We start from the raw sequence: 21,120 nt of genomic DNA, 5'->3' as shown, positions 1-21,120 counted from the left end.
CCGGGGAAGTACTGGACAACGAAGGGTACTCTGTCCACTGTGTCCCGTGTTTGTCTTCTGAGGAGGTCGGTGCGGTTTTTCGCTGTGGCGCGTTGGAACTGTTGATCAATGAGTCTAGCGCCATATCCTGTTCTTATGAGGGCATCTTTCAGCGTCTGGAGGTGTCTGTTGCGATCCTCCTCATCCGAGCAGATCCTGTGTATACGGAGGGCTTGTCCGTAGGGGATGGCTTCTTTAACGTGTTTAGGGTGGAAGCTGGAGAAGTGGAGCATCGTGAGGTTATCCGTGGGCTTGCGGTACAGTGAGGTGCTGAGGTGACCGTCCTTAATGGAGATGCGCGTGTCCAAGAATGCAACCGATTCCGGAGAGTAGTCTATGGTGAGCCTGATGGTGGGATGGAACTTGTTGATGTCATCATAGAGTTGTTTCAGTGATTGTTCACCATGAGTCCAAAGGAAGAAAATGTCATCGATGTATCTAGTGTATAGCACCGGTTGAAGGTCCCGTGCGGTGAAGAAGTCTTGTTCGAACCTGTGCATGAAGATGTTGGCATATTGAGGTGCAAATTTGGTCCCCATGGCTGTTCCGTGTGTCTGGATGAAGAACTGGTTGTTGAAGGTGAAGATATTGTGGTCCAGGATGAAGCGGATGAGATGTAAAATTGCATCTGGAAACTGGCAGTTGTTGGCGCTGAGCACTGAGGCCGTTGCAGCAATGCCATCGTCATGGGGGATGCTGGTGTAGAGTGCTGAGACATCCATTGTGACGAGGAGCGCTCCTGGTTCAACTGCTCCATGTGTGCCGAGTTTCTGTAGGAAGTCCGTCGTGTCGCGACAAAAGCTGGGGGTTCTTTGTACAATGGGTTTCAGGATGCCCTCGACATAGCCGGAGAGGTTCTCGCACAGGGTCCCATTGCCCGATACGATGGGACGGCCGGGTGTGTTTGCCTTGTGTATCTTCGGGAGGCAGTAGAGATCTCCAACGCGGGGAGTACGTGGGATGAGAGCACGGAGGGTGTTCTGAAGGTCCGGATCAAAGGTCTTGATCAGAGTGTTGAGTTGACGGGTGTGTTCTTTGGTCGGATCTGCAGGTAACTGTCTGTAGTGTTCCTCGTTGTTGAGTTGTCGGTACACTTCTTTGCAGTAATCCGTTCTGTTCAGTATGACGATGGCCCCTCCTTTGTCTGCTGTTTTGATGACAATGTTGCGGTTGGTCTTGAGAGCGTGGATGGCGTTACGTTGTGCTTGGGTGATGTTCGGGGCTGTCTTGTGAGTGCGGCTGATGAATTTGGTGTTGACGCACCTCCTGACGGCTTGGGCATACATGTCAAGTCGAGGGCAGCGGCCTTCCGGAGGAGTCCAATTCGACTCTTTCCTCTTCGGATGCACTGCGGATCTCTCTGTCGGCTGTTCCAGTTCATTGGCTGTCTCATTGTGTTCGTTGTTGGCCTCTTGGGGTTTGTGGAAGAACTCCCTCAGCCTCATTCGCCTGATGAATTCCTCTGTGTCTGCTGCGAGACTGATGGGGTCTATTTTGGTGGTGGGGCAAAAATTAAGCCCTCGGCTGAGAACTTCGATTTCATCTGGTTGAAGTGTGTAGTCGGACAAGTTGACAATGGACTTCCCTGCAGTGGGACTGTTTCCTACTGTGGTACCGGGGGAGGCTTGGTTGCTGCTGGTGGTGATGCCGAGTTTCTCAAGTTTCCTGTTCTTGGTGTGCATGTAGATGGTGTAGTTCCTTTGTCTCGTCTGCTTGGCAGACTTTCGCAGCTGGTCTGCGTCCTGAGCGCAAGTTGAGAATATGGATTCGATCTTGGTTTCCAGGCTGCGGCGTTTGCTGTAGAGTTGGTGTATGAGGTGGTTGAGGAGGGTGAGAGAGGTGCGACGGCAAAGTCTCTCAGCGTAGTCTGTGTTATAGGTTGACCTGAGTGGGTTCGTGATCTGTAGTCCTTTCGGTATCTTGTCTGCTTTCTTGCATCTTTGTAGAAACTTGATGTCTGTGTCGATATGCGCGATCTTCTTGGCGATCCTCTCCACTTGGAGCCGGCAGTTTGCGGTGTCTATGGTAGTCATGATGTGGAGATGCCGGCGTTGGACTGGGGTAAACACAGTAAGAAGTTTAACAACACCAGGTTAAAGTCCAACAGGTTTATTTGGTAGCAAAAGCCACACAAGCTTTCGAGGCTCTGAGCCCCTTCTTCAGGTGAGTGGGAATTCTGTTCACAAACAGAACTTATAAGACACAGACTCAATTTACATGAATAATGGTTGGAATGCGAATACTTACAACTAATCCAGTCTTTAAGAAACAAAACAATGGGAGTGGAGAGAGCATCAAGACAGGCTAAAAAGATGTGTATTGTCTCCAGACAAGACAGCCAGTGAAACTCTGCAGGTCCACGCAACTGTGGGAGTTACAAATAGTGTGACATAAATTCTGATTCTAGGATCGCATGATAAAGACTCAGGAGGAAAAAAGCAGAAATATTTATGTGAAATAGTGTGACATAAACCCAATATCCCGGTTGAGGCCGTCCTTGTGTGTGCGGAACCTGGCTATCAGTTTCTGCTCCGCGACTCTGCGCTGTCGTGTGTCGCGAAGGCCACCTTGGAGAACGCTTACCCGAATATCAGAGGCCGAATGCCCGTGACCGCTGAAGTGCTCCCCAACAGGAAGAGAACAGTCTTGCCTGGTGATTGTCGAGCGGTGTTCATTCATCCGTTGTCGCAGCGTCTGCATAGTTTCCCCAATGTACCATGCCTCGGGACATCCTTTCTTGCAGCGTATCAGGTAGACAACGTTGGCCGAGTTGCAAGAGTATGTACCGTGTACCTGGTGGATGGTGTTCTCACGTGAGATGATGGCATCTGTGTCGATGATCCGGCACGTCTTGCAGAGGTTGCTGTGGCAGGGTTGTGTGGTGTCTTGGTCACTGTTCTCCTGAAGGCTGGGTAGTTTGCTGCGGACAATGGTCTGTTTGAGGTTGTGCGGTTGTTTGAAGGCAAGAAGTGGGGGTGTGGGGATGGCCTTGGCGAGATGTTCGTCTTCATCAATGACATGTTGAAGGCTCCGGAGGAGATGCCGTAGCTTCTCCGCTCCGGGGAAGTACTGGACAACGAAGGGTACTCTGTCCACTGTGTCCCGTGTTTGTCTTCTGAGGAGGTCGGTGCGGTTTTTCGCTGTGGCGCGTTGGAACTGTTGATCAATGAGTCTAGCGCCATATCCTGTTCTTATGAGGGCATCTTTCAGCGTCTGGAGGTGTCTGTTGCGATCCTCCTCATCCGAGCAGATCCTGTGTATACGGAGGGCTTGTCCGTAGGGGATGGCTTCTTTAACGTGTTTAGGGTGGAAGCTGGAGAAGTGGAGCATCGTGAGGTTATCCGTGGGCTTGCGGTACACAGGAGAACAGTGACCAAGACACCACACAACCCTGCCACAGCAACCTCTGCAAGACGTGCCGGATCATCGACACAGATGCCATCATCTCACGTGAGAACACCATCCACCAGGTACACGGTACATACTCTTGCAACTCGGCCAACGTTGTCTACCTGATACGCTGCAAGAAAGGATGTCCCGAGGCATGGTACATTGGGGAAACTATGCAGACGCTGCGACAACGGATGAATGAACACCGCTCGACAATCACCAGGCAAGACTGTTCTCTTCCTGTTGGGGAGCACTTCAGCGGTCACGGGCATTCGGCCTCTGATATTCGGGTAAGCGTTCTCCAAGGCGGCCTTCGCGACACACGACAGCGCAGAGTCGCGGAGCAGAAACTGATAGCCAGGTTCCGCACACACAAGGACGGCCTCAACCGGGATATTGGGTTTATGTCACACTATTTCACATAAATATTTCTGCTTTTTTCCTCCTGAGTCTTTATCATGCGATCCTAGAATCAGAATTTATGTCACACTATTTGTAACTCCCACAGTTGCGTGGACCTGCAGAGTTTCACTGGCTGTCTTGTCTGGAGACAATACACATCTTTTTAGCCTGTCTTGATGCTCTCTCCACTCCCATTGTTTTGTTTCTTAAAGACTGGATTAGTTGTAAGTATTCGCATTCCAACCATTATTCATGTAAATTGAGTCTGTGTCTTATAAGTTCTGTTTGTGAACAGAATTCCCACTCACCTGAAGAAGGGGCTCAGAGCCTCGAAAGCTTGTGTGGCTTTTGCTACCAAATAAACCTGTTGGACTTTAACCTGGTGTTGTTAAACTTCTTACTGTGTTTACCCCAGTCCAACGCCGGCATCTCCACATCAAGGTTATATAAGGCATTGGTGAGGCCGAATTTGGAGTATTGTGTACAGTTTTGGTCACCTAGTTACAGGAAGGATGTAAATAAGGTTGAAAGAGTGCAGAGAAGGTTCACAAGGATGTTGCCGGGACTTGAGAAGCTGAGTTACAGAGAGAGATTGAATAGGTTGGGACTTTATTCCCTGGAGCGTAGAAGAATGAGGGGAGATTTGATAGAGGTGCATAAGATTTTGATGGGTATAGATAGAGTGAATGGGTTTTTCCACTGAGGCTAGGGGAGAAAAAAACCAGAGGGCATGGGTTAAGGGTGAAAGGAGAAAAGTTTAAAGGGAATATTAGGGGGGGCTTCTTCACGCAGAGAGTGGTGGGAGTGTTGAATGAGCTGCCGGACAAAGTGGTAAATAAGGGGTAACTTTTAACATTTAAGAAAATCTTGGATGGGTTCATGGATGAGAGGGACGTGGAGGGATATGGTCCAAGTGCAGGTCAGTGGGACTAGGTATAAAATGGTTCGGCACAGACAAGAAGGGCCAAAAGGCCTGTTTCTGAGCTGTAATATTCTAGGGTTATAGGTAAGCCTAGTAATCGCTAAGGTAGGGACATGTTTGGCACAACTTTGTGGGCTGAAGGGCCTGTATTGTGCTCTAGTTTTTCTATGTTTCTATGTTTCTATCTTTCAGATTGTGGGAGGAAACTGGAGCACCCGAAGGAAACCCACGCAGACATGGGGAGATCATGCAGACTCCACACAGACAGTGACCCAAGCCGGGAATTGAACCCGGGTCCCTGGTGCTGTGAGGCAGCAGTGCTAACCATTGTGCCACCATGTCGCCCAGGACAGGAACTTGAACACAAAATCTAGGCTGACATTCCAATGCAACACTGAGCAATTGCTGCAATGTTTTTCAGATGAGACATTATTAAATTCATGGATGAATGTGTGGATGTTAAATATCCCATCAAACTATTGTGGAGAAGAGCAATGAGGTTACCCTCGAGGTTCTGGACAATATTTCTCTCTCAGCAATGCTAAAAGACAGATTATCTTATCACTATCACATTGTGGTTTGTGAGAGCTTGCTGTGTACAAATAGGGTGTGTTCCCTATGTTAGAATAACAAAAGTACCTAATTGGCTGTAAAATGCAATGGGGAAACCTGAAGCAATGCAAATTGCTATATATAAATAAATCTTTCAGGGTAGAAGTCAGCATAGGTCATTTATTATACACACTGTCTAATCTCCCTCTCATTGATTTCCATTGGTAACAACCTTGTTCTTTTCTATATGTAATCCTAGGCCAACCTTTCAAGCTGGATCCCAAATCTGCGCACAAAAAGCTGAAAGTGTCTCATGATAACCTCAGTGTGGAACGGGATGAGACCACGTCAAAGAAGAGTCACACTCCGGAACGCTTCACCAGCCAAGGGAGTTATGGTATAACTGGCAACGTCTATATTGACAGCGGCCGACATTACTGGGAGATCCTCATTGGAGGAAGCACATGGTGAGAGCACAAGATGCATTGTATGTTTTCTCTGTAGAATCAGTGGGAGTGTTAGCTGTTGTCATGTGTTTGTTGCCCTGTGAAGACCAAGCTCGCTTTTCAAAATGGCTAACGGAGGTCTTCATGGTAACTGGGTCAAAATCCTGGAAGTCCGTCCACCACCCGGACTCCAGATGTTCGAGAAGACAACTCACCACCTTCTGGAAGGCAACTTGGGTTGAGCAGTAAGTACTGGCCTCACAAGCACAAAGAATGAATCGTCATTGAAAAAAGACTTTCAGCCTGATTTAACCTCGGCTGGGATTTTTCATCCCCATCATGGCAGGACCCTCCATGGGGGATGTAGTAGCCCAGCCATAATCCATTGATTTTTGGCAGGACCAGATGATCCCAGCGGCGGGAGGGGGCAGGAAAATCCCACCCTCTGGGGGTGAGGCAGGAGAGGAGCATCCAAGATAGTGCGAGCAGAGAGCCCAGGTAAACTGAGTCCCGTTGGCAAGGATGGCATGGGGGCTGACGACAAAGATTTCGGTTGGCAAGAGGTGGTGCCATTTCTCAAGAGTCTAATGATCGGGGAATGGTGTGGGGAGGGAGGGGGGTTAAAGCCAGGAAGAACCCAATGTTTCCTTGTGGGACTCAGAGGAGGATGCCTGCTCCTTCTAGCCCACAAGGAAAGGTTTTTCAAAATGAAACTTCCCCAGGCCTTTTCTGTCCCAGATCCTATTGTCCATAAGGTGTCTCTTGTTCCTCTGGAATTCCTCTGGAATTCATGACTTTAAAATTGTACTGGAGTTCAAATTATCTCAGTAGACCCCAATGCTTTGAATATTCATGAGGTGTTTGCAATGCTGAAGAGAGTGCCTTTCTCATAAGCCAAACTGGTAGTGTTAAAATGGAGTGAAAAGCTTTGGGTAGGGCCCACACACCGTTATAGACTGATGCCAGGTTGGGGGAGTGGACCTTGTTGAGGCATATATAAAACTGGGGCTCTCATCAAGAGAAGCTTGAATTGGTGATTGTCCAATCTTTGGGGACTGTGCATGGTCCTTCTCCAGAAATGTGCCCAAGATGTCGCTCTTCATGGACAAGTGTAGCCAATGACTTTCAGCCAAGTATCTGACAGAGGTCAAGCCAAGAGAGAGTGAGAGAGAGAAGGGATACGTTGGGAGTTCAATCCTGACCTCATGTAGTAGCAAGCTCTTCATCCGGGCTGGATACCTGTGGGCAGTGAGAGTTGAAGTCAGGGACTATCTCTTTGTAAAAGAGTCAATGAAACTTTTCCTCATTTGTTTGGAGACGCACAACAGAACTTGATGGATCATGTCAAAAGATACAATTCGCCTCCCTATTTCATCGAGCTACTGCCAAGTACAATCTCAGGATGACGAGACTCCGGCTTGATAGACATCACCCTATTTCATCACTATCTCCTCCAGAAGATGAAGGTTTCGAACCCCCTTGTAGGCAGTCCTATTATTGTGTGGAACTCCAGCCCTGAATCTGGGTTGACATTCAGTAAAATACTTGTGCCTTGTGGGTGTAGCCGCCACTATAGGGGGTGTAGAGTAGAGTTAAGAGGGAAATCAGGAGGGCAAAAAGGGGACACGAGATTGTTTTGGCAGATAAGGCAAAGGAGAATCCAAAGAGCTTCTACAAATACATAAAGGGCAAAAGAGTAACAAGGGAGAGAGTAGGGCCTCTTAAGGATCAACAAGGTCATCTGTGTGAGGATCCACAAGAGATGGGTGAGATCCTAAATAAATATTTCTCATCAGTATTTACTATTGAGAAAAGCATGGATGTTAGGGAACTTGGGGAAATAAATAGTGATGTCTTGAGGAGTGTACATATTACAGAGAAGGAGGTGCTGGAAGTCTTAAAGTGCATCAAGGTAGATAAATTCCCGGGACCTGATGAAGTGTATCCCAGGACATTGTGGGAGGCTAGGGAGGAAATTGCGGGTCCCCTAGCCGAGATATTTGAATCATCGATAGTCACGGGTAAGGTGCCTGAAGACTGGAGAGTGGCAAATGTTGTGCCTTTGTTTAAAAAGGGCTGCAGGGAAAAGCCTGGGAACTACAGGCCAGTGAGCCTCACATCTGCGGTGAGTAATTTGTTGGAAGGTATTTTGAGAGACAGGATCTACAGGTATTTAGAGATGCAAGGACTGATTAAGGACAGTCAGCATGGCTTTGTGAGTGGAAAATCATGTCTCACAAATTTGATTTGAGTTTTTTGAAGGGGTAACCAAGAAGGTAGATGAGGGCAGTGCAGTTGATGTTGTCTACATGGACTTTAGCAAGGCTTCTGACAAGGTACCGCATGGTAGGTTGTTGCATAAGGTTAAATCTCACAGGATCCAATGTGAGGTATCTAAATGGATACAAAATTGGCTTTTGACAGAAGCCAGAGGGTGGTTGTAGAGGGTTGTTTTTCAAACTGGAGGCCTGTGACCAGCGGTGTGCCTCAGGGATCAGTGCTGGCCCCACTGTTACTTGTTAATTATATTAATGATTTGGATGAGAATATAGGAGGCATGGTTAGTAAGTTTGCAGATGACACCAAGATTGGTGGCATAGTGGACAGTGAAGAAAGTTATCTCCAATTGCAATGGGATCTTGATCAATTGGGCCAGTGGGCTGATGAATGGCAGATGGAGATTAATTTAGACAAATGCGAGGTGATGCATTTTGGTAGATTGAACCAGGGCAGGACTTACTCAGTTAATGGTAGGGTGTTGGGGAGAGTTACAGAACAAAGAGATCTAGGGGTACATGTTCATGCTCCTTGAAAGTGGAGTCACAGGTGGACAGAGTGGTGAAGAAGGCATTCAGCATGCTTGGTTTCATTGGACAGAACATTGAATACAGGAGTTGGGACGTCTTGTTGAAGTTGTAAAAGACATTGGTAAGGCCACACTTGGAATACTGTGTGCAATTCTGGTCACCCTATTATAGAAAGAATATTATGAAGCTAGAAAGAGTGCAGAAAAGATTTACTAGGATGCTACCGGGACTTGATGGTTTGAGTTATAAGGAGAGGCTGGATAGACTGGACTTTTTTCTCTGGAGCGTTGGAGGCTGAGGAGTGACCTTATAGAGGTCTATAAAATAATGAGGGGCATAGATAAGGTAGATAGTCAATATCTTTTCCCAAAGGTAGGGGAGTCTAAAACTAGAGGGCATAGGTTTAAGGGGAGAGATACAAAAGTGTCCAGAGAGGCAATTTTTTCACACAGAGGGTGGTGTTTGGAACAAGCTGCCAGAGGTAGTAGTAGAGGCGGGTACAATTTTGTCTTTTAAAAAGCATTTAGATAGTTACATAGATAAGATTGGTATAGAGGGATATGGGCCAAATGCAGGCAATTGGGATTAGCTTAGGGGTTTAAACAAATGGGCGGCATGGACAAGTTGGGCTGAAGGGCCTGTTTCCATGCTGTAAACCTCTATGACACTAACTTTGAATCTAGATTTTTCCATCCTGCCTGTGACGATGCCAGCTGGGGACGGAAAATTCCTGGCTCTTGAGTCAGGTGGCTCCTGGCCTTCCTGCCATTTTCTACTTCAACAAAACTTAGTTTGCTAAACCTGGCAGCACGTTATGTTTCCAAAGCTTGAGAGCAGAAAAGGGCTTTGAAATAACCAGAAAGCGCTGCATCAGTCCAACCATTTTTGCAACAGGACAACTGCCCTTGATATATCTGGTTCTTTCTTTTGTGTAGTATTCATGAGAGGTTACAGACCTTTAAGCTGTACCTTAAGGGGTCAGATGTGTATGAAACGGGAGTTGTATCTTTCTGAGCAGATTCAAAAAGTGGCCTCTCAATCCAAGCTGATCCAATGCAAGAAAAATGTCAAAGCCATTATGGTCGTATCTGGAGAAAGCAGCTGTGTAAGCTCAGTCTCGGCCAGTACCGCAATTCCTGACCTTGCAGCCAAACTGCCAGGCACCGGGCTTCCCGAAGGAGCTCCCCCTTTGCAGATTGCTGGGATATTGTTGCATATTGACGCAGCGCAGCTGAACGAATTTCAAATGGAGCATTACACGTTCCATTGGAGGCCCCGGAGGCACATTCAGTTAGGCCTCAAGCGATATAGCCTCAGCCTCACTGCTGATTTTAAAAACAACCCATGTTCATTCATTCTTCTATTCTGCACTTCTGTCCAGATGTTGCAGTTAAGCAATGGAATCTTTTCCACTTTCGATGCCCAATGTTAGCAGTAAGCACTCGTATGGCAGCCCTAAAGTTGAATAATTTTGGCCCTAACCCTGATCCTAATTCCCTCCCCACTCCCATAAAGCTTCACTTTGCCGTGATGTCATTAACTATCAGGCTTGAGGTAAATAGTTTCAAGCAAATCACAAAGACCTCGATCTGGCATCATTTTAGGGCCTAGGTTCAGCAGTTACTGATTCTTGACCTTTTGGCTAAGATTATGGGCGGGACTTTCTGGTGTCACTCGCCCCGAAATTGGAAAATCCCGCCCGAGGCCAACAGATCTTTCCATGATCCGCCCCTCACCCGCTCTGGTTCCCATCGCAGGCAAGACACTAAAATTCCAGCCCAAGTGTCAGATCAAGCCCAAGATGGGGTGCAGTACCTGTTTGTCTCTCTTATGGGGATCTTGAATTGGATTCAATTGGATTTTGGTTTTTTGGAGCAAGCAAGCAATGGATTTGGGTTTGCCTGGTCCATTCTGAGCATTGGCTTTGTAACTTTGAGGCCGGAGTAAAAAAAAATGAAAACCTCTCTGACCAAGGCACTGTGCCCTAATGCCCTCTTCACTGGTTTGCCATCAATCTTTGCCTCATGATGGTTCCGTAAAATGCCTCTGGCTTAAAAACACTGACCAAATTTTTCCAGCCATGGTGAAATCTTCTGGTCCCATCAATGGCAAACCCCACCACAGGTTCCCCAGCGACAGAGGGTGCAAAAGCTCATTAACAGCGGCAGGACTGGTACATTCCACTGCCAGCCAATGGTGAGCCGCCTCTATATATAGAATGGGCAGAATATTCCCTTTTTCATGTAGAATGTGGCAGTGAGCTGGAAAACAGTGTTGAAGCCGCCAGCCCCAATGGCGGCTTCCTCTGCCTATTGCTTAGAAATTAAGTTAAAAAGAAACTTGAAGGGGCAGAGCCCCACGACGTCACGCTGGCAGAAGGAAAATCTGAAGAATTTGGAAGAATAACTTCTTCCAGGTGGACATTGCGAGCGGTGCTCTTTCACTAGAGAATGGCATGTCTGCTTCCGCTGTGAATTGCCCCTCTGCTTTTATGGGAGACTGCGAGAGAAGGGAACATAACAAAGAACAAAGAAAATTACAGCACAGGAACAAGCCTGCACCGACCATGGTGCCCGACTTAACTTCTACCCTTCCGGGGACCATATCCCTCTATTCTCATCCTATTCATGTATTTAAACCCATATCTGTGGGTTATTTTCCAAACCCAGTGGGAGTTGCTATTCGTACGTTGCGTAATTCCCCATCCATTCACAGGAAAACCAGCTGGCTCCCCAGACCTGAACACCATGGGGTCACAGGGAGACCATTCAGCCCCTTGAACCCATTCTGACATTCAGTTAAGATTATGACTGATCTGTATCTTAATTCCATCTCCCTATCTTGACTCCATATCACTTAGCGTGCTTAGATAGTGAAAACCTATTGATCTCTGATTTTAAATTATTAATTAAGCTAGGGTCCACCAGTTGATGTGCAAGATTTCCGCATTCACCCATTTAGTGAGGCAATATTCCCTAACCTTTCCACTTGAATGGCCTAATTTCAAATCAGAAAAACCCACCCGAGGTCAATGGCCCTTTCCATGGTCCGCTCTTCGCCCACTCCGATTCCCGGGATGGGAAAATTCGGCCCTATGTTCCCCCTTGTCATCAATTCACCCACTTGTGCATGAAGGTTTCCACTATCAATCCCTTTCAAAATACAAAAAGCCTCACTCAAATTCGATATCCCAGGGAATTTGTAATCTCTCTCAATCTAATCCTTGGAGTTTTGGAAACACTCTGGTGATCATTCGCTATACTCCTGCCAAGGTTAGATTGTTAGATCCTTTTGATGGTGTGGCACTTGGAAATATACACATGGTCTAACCTGGGCTACAGAGATGTACTGACTGATCTTTACTTTAACTCCTTGATAACCATATCTAATGATGCATTTGAAGAGAAGCTAGGTGAATACAGGAGAAAGAAAATTCTAGAAGGATATGCTTAAAAGATGAGGCAAAATGAGGTTTCATAGAAGAATTCATAGAATCCCGACAGTGCAGAAGGGGCCATTTGGTCCATTGAGTCTGCACCGACTCTCTGTCAAAGTATATTGCCCAGGCCCTCTCCCCTGCCCTATCCCTGTAACTCTACGCACTTACCATCTAACCCACACATCCTGGGACTCTAATGGGCAATTTAACATGGCCAATCTCCTAACCCGCATAATCTTTGGACTGTGGAAGGAAACTGGAGCACCTGGAGGAAACCCACGCAAACACAGAAAAAATGTGCAAACTCTACACAGACAGTCATCGAGGCTGGAATCGAACCCGGGGTCCCTGACTCTGTGAAGCAGCAATGTTAACCACTGTGCCACCGTGCTGCCCAAGAAAGTGTCCTTTGAACCAGTTAGTGGAGACTTGCTTGGAACATAAATAGTGACATAGCCCTGTGGCTGAGTTTTTTTGTGTTGTATGTTTGATACAGGTGATTTGATGTTTATCGATCTGTGATCTCATTGAAACATACGAAGTACTGAAAAAAATAGACAGGGTAGATGCAAGAAAGATGTTCTCCTTGGTTGAGGAGTCTAGAACCTGGGGACACAATTTCAAAATAAGGGGAATGCCACTTGGGACTGAGGTGAGGAGAAGTTTCTTTATACAGAGCGTTATGAATCTTTGGAATTCTCTACTCCAGATAGCTGTGGAAGCTTAGACATTGAGTTTGTTTAAAGCAGAGATTGACAGATCTCTAAATACCAATGACATAAAGGACAGGGGGATATTTCTGGTTATGGGGATAGTGTGGGGGGGGGAAAGCATTGAAGTGGGTGATCAGCCATGATTGTATTGAATGATGAAGCAGGCTCAATGGGCTGAATGGCCTACTCCTGTTCTTATCTTCCAGTGACCAGTGCGCAGACAATAAAACAATTCCTGTTTTGTTCCAGGTATGCAATTGGAATTGCCTACAAGTCAGCACCAAAGCACGAGTGGATTGGGAAGAATGCTTTCTCCTGGGTCTTCTGTCGGTGTAATAACAGCTGGGTGGCGAGACACAACAGCAAGGAGATACCCGTGGAGCCCTCGCCTCATCTCCGACGGCTAGGCCTTTTGCTGGACTACGATAATGGGTCTTTGTCCTTCTATGATGCTGTCAACGCTCAGCACCTGTACACCTTTGACATTACGTTTGTGCAGCCTGTGTGCCCCACATTCACTGTGTGGAATAAAGCCCTCACAGTCTTAACTGGTCTTCCTATACCGGATCACCTGGATTTCACGGAACAGGTACCTTAGTCAGTGTGCGAGGGAAGGAGGACAGCGGCTCTTCCCTGTCTGATGGGAGTGCATCGCACGCTGACTGGAACTGCCTTATCCCATTAGATTTCATCTCAGTGTCCAGACTCAGCTGTAACTAAAACATACTTTATGCTTTCCTTCCCAGTCTCTCCCCTGCCCAACCCATCAGCCCAGTTTCTGGGTATATTTTCCTCTTTCTCTCAGGTTTCTATTTCCCATTATTCACTCTTATTTTTAGTTGTGGTCATATTTACCCATTGAAAAGGTGGCCGATTCGAGTCAGAAAATGAGAATAGAAGACTCCTTGATCAGGATATTCCTCTGATCTGCTCACTCCATCCATCAGGAGCAGCCAGATTGCATTGCATTCTTTGTAGATGGGAATTACTTCAACCGGGTGATGGAATTATGCACAGAATTGTAATGGGGGTCCCCTCCATGAGGATTGTGTGAACTTGTTGTGAAAATCAGGATGTGAAGTTAAATAGTTTGATGCCTCCTCCAGTGGTTCCATTAACATTGTGTCCTGAACTCCGAGTTCTGACCCAACTTAACTGCTGCTTCCCTGCTCTGGTGACGACAGTTATAACTTAACCGAACGTTGTTTCTCTGCTTCTTCAGCCATCCTGCTCCCACTGGCATCTCGCAGGCCCGTACCGACTTCAGCTGTCCAACTCCTTTGTTTCAGCGTCAGTTTTATTTATTTCATTTATCCCCTTCAAAAGAGGCACAAGACTCTGAGCTTTTATCGTCCGTTTATCCGCTCCCCCCCTCCCCCCCACCCCGCGCCCAGGGCACCCAGGACAGGTCAGCTGAAAGTTCACTGGAGTTGGAGCTGAGGTCTGGTTTGGGTCAGTGTTTGTCAAGTCAGGTGAGGTTGGCCGTGTCGACAATAGACAAGCAGATGAACCCATACAGCTGCTGAATCTGCCAGCTATTATTTTGGAGGAAGATCAGATGTGCTGTCCAGATCTTCTTTGACACATGACTAATTCCTCACAACAACTGGTGGTTCGGAACTCCTGTTTCATCCCCGTTGCTTTCTGGTCATTGGCCTCACAAAGTTAACTACGAAGTGAACTTTAACGCAGTCTTCATCGTAATGAGCACAACATTTTTTTTCTGACCGAGGAACTTCCAATCCTTTAGCAATGGGAGCAAAGCCGTAGGGAAGATAAGCAGTCTTTGCAACAGCTTATGTACAGCTTCAGAATGGCAGTGGCGAGGAGGGGTGATCGCTGGTCCACTTTCCTGATGTGTGAATCCAGTGCACACCGATCTGCGTTATGGAGGAAAATCTAACCCTTAACAATAACGCGAGGGATGTTCTGGCTTACTTCCAGCTGCCCACCTGTTTACTTTTACATTATGTTTTATACCGAGAGGAAAATATACCTGTTAGTGTTCAACATGTAGCACTAATACTCCTTTTATTTTGTACTTACTCATATAGGGGAATTTATAAATTATTTATATAAAATGATTTTTTTTTTGGATTAAAATTGTAGAACCCTTTTGCTTTTGCACATTCAATGTTTACTATTGTATTTATGCATAGGTGATTTGTTGGGGAGTTGAAATATATAAAAAGAGAATTAAGAGAGAGACTCTGGAACTCCCAACAGGGCTGTTAAGGAGTTTTATATTGATTTAGAAGCTGCTGTTCAGGACACAGTGTGCAGTGAATGGTAAGGTTCATTTAATTTGTAAATTATGCTCTAAAAACAGCAAATGTGCAACAGAAGTGAAACTGAGTTGAACTGGCCTAAGGAGACAACATCCTATTTATTCACAACTAACACATATGGAGATGGGGAAGGAAACTTAATGATCCATTCAGATCCAGTCTAGATTGTTAAATTGGAAACCTCTTCTCTTCAGTGGAACTTAACTGCATCACCAATTGTTTCCCCAATTGCCAATGAACATTCATCAAACCAAATCCAAGCACCAGCATTCATCTGAAACCTCATCATTTCCCTTTCAGTGTAAGTGGTTCTTTCAGATTGCTCCACCCATGTTATGGCATTGCCCTTACAGCTCTGCCAACATGCATTGTTATAGCCCCTTCAATGTGCTAAAATGTTCAGAACTGTAGTCAGGCGATCATTGGCACCAAATGAAGAAAGAGATGTGGGCTGGGGGAGAGACTGAAAGCTTGGGCAATGGGGGTTTTAACCCCTACATATTTGTTGGGATCCAAATTAACAGATAGTTTGTTCTTGAAGAGTTAGCAAGAGTGGCACAGTGGTTAGCACTGCTACCTCACAGCGCCAGGGACCCGGATTCAATTCTGGCCTCAGGTGACTGCACATTCTCCCCGTCTCTGTGTGGGTTTTCTCCGGGTGCTCCTGTTTCCTCCCACACTCCAAAGATGCGCAGGTTAAGTTGATTGGCCATGCTAAATTGCCCCTTAGTGTCAGGGGGATTAGCAGGGTAAAGGCATCGGGTTACGGGGATAGGTGCAGTTGTTGTCGGTGCAGACTCAAAGAGCCAAATGGCCTCCTTCTGCACTGTAGGAATTCTATAAATAAAAGAAAGCGCTCTCTCATGAAACAAAGTTGGTCCAAATAATTGTAGTGGGGTCATTTATATTATAGGATCACTGTGGTCGGGTTCTGGCTACAGGAATGGTATCTAGGCCTTGGCAGGGATTTAGCACAGCTTCATCAGAGCAATATGGGCGGCACAGTAGCACAATGGTTAGCACTGCTGCTTCACAGCTCCAGGGACCTGGGTTCGAATCCCGGCTCGGGTCACTGTCTGTGTGGAGTTTGCACATTCTCCCTGTGTCTGCGTGGGTTTCCTCCGGGTGCTCCGGTTTCCTCCCACAGTCCAAAGATGTGCGGGTTAGGTTGATTGGCCATTCTAAATTGCCCCTTAGTGTCCCGGGATGCATAGGTTAGAGGGGTTAGTGGGTAAAATATGTAGGGATATGTGGATAGGACCTGGGTGGGATTGTGGTCGGTGCAGACTCGATGGGCCAAATGGCCTCTTTCTGCACTGTAGGATTCTATGATATCAGACTGAACTAGGATTATTGCTTGCGCAAGTCCCGCCGAAGTTGATGAATTTTTGGTTGGCCTACAACTGATCCAGCCACAGTGGGAACAGAAAATCCTAGCCCTGGTTTTGTATTTCCCTAGAGTTTTGAAGATGGGAAATGATCTGAATTGAGTTGGTAAAGGGAGTTGATGTGGTGGAAACAGAGAAGCCATTTCCTCTGGTGGGGAATCCAGTACATGAGAGCATAATCTGGAAATCAGACATCGGCCTTTTGGGGAGGGATTCTACAATTCTAAAAGAACTTTTCTTTTAGAAATCCCTGACGATTACTTTCATTATTTTCTCATCCTCATGATATATCGCTCCCACACCTTCTAACAAGCATTCTAGTAACTTTCCTTCTCCTGACATTAAGATGCTAACTAATGGGTAGTTCCCTGGGTTCGTTCTATCGTGGGGGTGGCACGGTGGTTAGCACTGCTGCCTCACAACACCAGGGACTCGTGTTTAATTCCCGGCTTGGGTCACTGTCTGTGTGGAGTTTACACATTCTCCCCATGTCTGCATGAGTTTCCTCCGGGTGCTCCGGTTTCCTCCCACAGTCCGAAAGACGTACAGGTTAGGTTGATTGGCCATGCTGAATTGTCCCTTAGTGTTAGGGGGATTAGCAGGGTAAATGTGTGGGGTTACGGGAATAGGGCCTGAATGAGATAGTGGCCGGTATAAACACGATGGGCCGAATGGCCTCCTGCACTGGAGGGATTCTATGATTCTACGAAAGTGGAAGTCTAAAACTCACTCAAATATTGGGGTGAATTGCAATTTTCAAGACAGGGATTGTTTGATTTTTGTTGTGTAAAAGCACTGAGGGATATGAATCAAAGGTCTGTAAATGGATTTGAGATACAGATCCGCTATGAATGGCGGAACAAATTAGTGGGGCTGAAGGGTCTCCTGTTCTAATGTAGTTTATTAGTGAATATATTATTACAGCAGCTCATTGAACATTATAAAACGATAAGGTATGTAAGCTACCCAGTTGTGATTTAAAGGGAATATTGTCTCCTCCCAGTTGCTATTAACCTTAAATATTCACCTGTAACTCCACTGTTAAGAGTTTTATGTGTAGTTTGTTCTTCAGTTTCATTTAGTGAATTTTAAGTTGAGCCAGTTCAGAAACGGAATATGAATGCTGCATGAAAGTACTCTTGTTGCAGAATTGAGCACATTTCTGTGCCTTACGGTCTCTGTTTCAAGAACCCCGATGACTATTCCTGCAACACTGAAACTGTCTGATATGTGCCAAGGCCTGCTGGTCCAAGCACAAAGGTACTAGATTCTAAGCGAATCTGTGGAATGGTCTGGGAATGACAAACTGAGACAGCACCCGAGGAATTATTAGGTAAATAAAGTCAGCATTGCACAGCAAACAGTTTTTTTCAAATATAAAATGCTGCACACAACTATTGAATGTTGCCACTGTTGTTGCAAGTTTTTCAAAAGGAGCTGGTTCTTTATTGATTGATTCTTGGACTGAGGAGGATGACAAAGTGACTCAGGAGCAAAAAGAAAAAAGGCTGTCAAGAGTCCAAAAACTCCATTACTTTGCAAACTGGTATTAAATAAGCGAGACAAATGGACTTACAAAATATCCAGTTACAAATCCCACATGTAATTGAACACTTGGGACTGAACACAGGGTGTACTGTGGCATGCCAGGATGCCAATACCAGCCCTGGAAAACGGTAACACAATCCGTTCACAGACTGTGTCACAATGACTGCTATTTAATTATGTCAGGCACTGCGTTCAAAGGCACATTATCCTTTGCTACCACGAAGCGGGACTCTGACGGACAATAAGCTGCAGCGGCCACTTGGTGCAAGAGTTGGACTATGAAGTGAGCCCTTCAGCACGAGCCAACACTTCCCTTCCTGTGGACTGCTAATTATTGATGTGTTCAGTAACTGAGTGAGCAATTGGACAATTACATTATGCTCAACTGTCAAGGCTGCTCATTCACTTTGTTTTCTCAGCATGGACACAGTTTGCAGTGGCTAGAGGAACATTTCCCATGAATTAATGTCGACAGACATGCTGCGCCCCCAGCTATTGATTTTGTTTTTGTTCAGTATGATTTTATTGAAGCAGCCTGTGTTTTTTTATATATTTTGCAGTACTGAATTCAATGCCTGATGCCAGAATAAAGGACTATTCACGTCAAGCCAGATATTTGGTGCTGTATTTTGTTTATCAATACAAAACCGGTGGCTCAGAGTGTCAAAGCAATGGGTTTTGTAGATCCCAGTATTAACTGGGATGGTGGGAGCTTATGGCCGGACTTTTACCGGCACGATCACCGGTAAGATTACGCCTGAGGCCAATGGAGAATGCCGTTCTGCGAGCCTCGCGGGGCGGGCTTGCCGGTAAAATCTGGGCCTATGAGTTTCCTCAATTGGTGTTGGTGTTGGGTGCACTCTTACCTCTAGTGAACTGAAATCCTCCTTCAGGGACTTGAGCAGACTGTGCAAGTACTGACGGAGTGCTGCACGGTTGGAGGTGCTGGCTTGGATATGAAATATGAAACAATGGTCTCTCAGTTGGACATAAGTTATTTCGTGGCACTATTTTGAAGAAGAGCAGTGAATGTCTGATGTCCTGATCCAGGATATTCCTCAACCAACATCACTAAAGCAGGTTTATTATCACATTTATTCATTAACACAGTGGGGGGAGTTTGGGATCTTGCTGTGTGAAAATTGGCTGCCATGTGTGATACTTTAAAAATACTTCATTGGATATTAAAGCACTGAAGTGCTGAGGTTGTGCAAGACATCAGAGTGGGATTTTCCAATCATGCCCACCCTGTTACTGGAAATTCCTGCCCAGAAATTCCCACCCAATGTCAACTGACCACCAAACTCTCCATCCCATCTGCAATGATTCAAGAACAGCTTCTTCCCTCCTCCACCATCAGACTTTTGAATGGACCTACCGCATATTAAGTTGATCTTTCTCTACACCCTAGCTATGACGGTAACACCCTCCTATGACCGCACCCCCTCCTTCCCTTCTCTCCTATGTACTCTTCTTTCATAGAATCAAGAATCCCTACAGTGCAGAAAGAGGCCATTCAGCTCATCGAGTCTGCACCAACCACAATCCCACCAAAGCCCTATTCCCGTAACCCCACATATTTACCCTGCTAATCCCCCTGTCACTAGGGTCAATTTAGCATAGCCAATCAAGCTACCCTGCACATCTTTGGACTGTGGGAGGAAACCGGAGCACCCGGAGGTAACCCACGCAGACACTGGGAGGACGTGCAAACTCCACATAGACAGAGACCTGAGGCCGGAATTGAACCCGGGTCCCTGACGCTGTAAGGCAGCAGTGCTAACCACTTTGTCTATAAAGCACGCAAGAAACAATGCTTCTCACCGTGTTCCAATACATGTGACAATAATAAATCAAATGAAATCAAGTATTCACGGGGGAGGTGCCGGATGATTGGAGGGTGGCTCATGTTATTCCGTTGTTTAAAAAAGGTTCCAAAAGAAATCCGGGAAATTATAGGCCAATAAGTTTGATGTCGGTGGTGGGAAAGTTATTGGAAAGTGTAATAAAGGATAGGATCTACAAATATTTGGATAGGCAGGGACTTATTAGGGAGAGTCAACATGGCTTTGTGCGTGATAGGTCATGTTTGACCAATCTATTAGAGTTTTTCGAGGAGGTTACCAGGAAAGTGGATGAAGGGAAGGCGGTGGATGTTGTCTACCTGGATTTCAGCAAGGCCTTTGACAAGGTCCCTCGTGGGAGGTTAGTTAGGAAGGTTCAGTCGCTAGGTATACATGGGGAGGTAGTAAATTGGATTAGACACTGGCTCAATGGAAGAAGCCAGAGAGTGGTTGTGGAGGATTGCTTCTCTGAGTGGAGGCCTGTGACTAATGGTGTGCCGCAGGGATCGGTGTTGGGTCCATTGTTGTTTGTCATCTATATCAATGATCTGGATGATAATGTGGTAAATTGGATCAGCATGTTTGCTGATGATACAAAGGTTGGAGGTGTAGTGGACAGTGAGGAAGGTTTTCAAAGCTTGCAGAGGGATTTGGACCAACTAGAAAAATGGGCTGAAAAATGGCAAATGGAATTTAACGCAGACAAGTGTGAGATATTGCACATTGGAAGGACAAACCAAAGTAGAACGTACAGGGTAAATGGTAGGACTCTGAAGAGTGCAGTTGAACAGAGGGATCTGGGAATACAGGTACAGAATTCCCTAAAAGTGACGTCACAGGTGGATAGGGTCGTAAAGAGTGCCTTTGGAGCATTGGCCTTTATAAATCGGAGTATCGAGTATAAAAGTGTTATAAAAGTTTAAGAGTGTTATGGTAAGGTTATATAAGGCATTGGTGAGGCCGAATTTGTAGTATTGTGTACAGTTTTGGTCACCTAGTTACAGGAAGGATGTAAATAAGGTTGAAAGAATGCAGAGAAGGTTCACAAGGATGTTGCCGGGACTTGAGAAGCTGAGTTACAGAGAGAGATTGAATAGGTTGGGACTTTATTCCCTGGAGCGTAGAAGATTGAGGGGAGATTTGATAGAGGTGTATAAGATTTTGATGGGTATAGATAGAGTGAATGCAAGCAGGCTTTTTCCGCTGAGGCAAGGGGAGAAAAAGACCAGAGGGCATGGGTTAAGGGTGAAAGGAGAAAAGTTTAAAGGGAATATTAGGGGGGGCTTCTTCACGCAGAGAGTGGTGGGAGTGTGGAATGAGCTGCCGGATAAAGTGGTAAACA

General features: G+C 46.1%; 1 protein-coding gene across 2 annotated transcripts in view; it reads left to right on the top strand.

The window, feature by feature from the left end:
- LOC144506363 (E3 ubiquitin-protein ligase Midline-1) overlaps positions 1–18,540 on the top strand; it is a 664,229-nt gene extending 645,689 nt beyond the window's left edge. For both annotated transcript variants that reach the window (XM_078232375.1, XM_078232376.1), the window contains exons 9-10: positions 5,565–5,772; positions 12,960–18,540. In XM_078232375.1, the coding sequence (XP_078088501.1) occupies positions 5,565–5,772; positions 12,960–13,308 (557 nt within the window). In that variant the 3' untranslated portion in view covers positions 13,309–18,540. The remainder of the gene's footprint in view (positions 1–5,564; positions 5,773–12,959) is intronic.
- The last annotated feature ends 2,580 nt before the right edge of the window (positions 18,541–21,120 follow it).

This window comes from Mustelus asterias, chromosome 17 (assembly GCF_964213995.1).
Source record: "Mustelus asterias chromosome 17, sMusAst1.hap1.1, whole genome shotgun sequence".
Lineage (NCBI taxonomy): Eukaryota > Metazoa > Chordata > Chondrichthyes > Carcharhiniformes > Triakidae > Mustelus > Mustelus asterias.
This window is presented reverse-complemented; position numbering and strand designations above follow the sequence as displayed.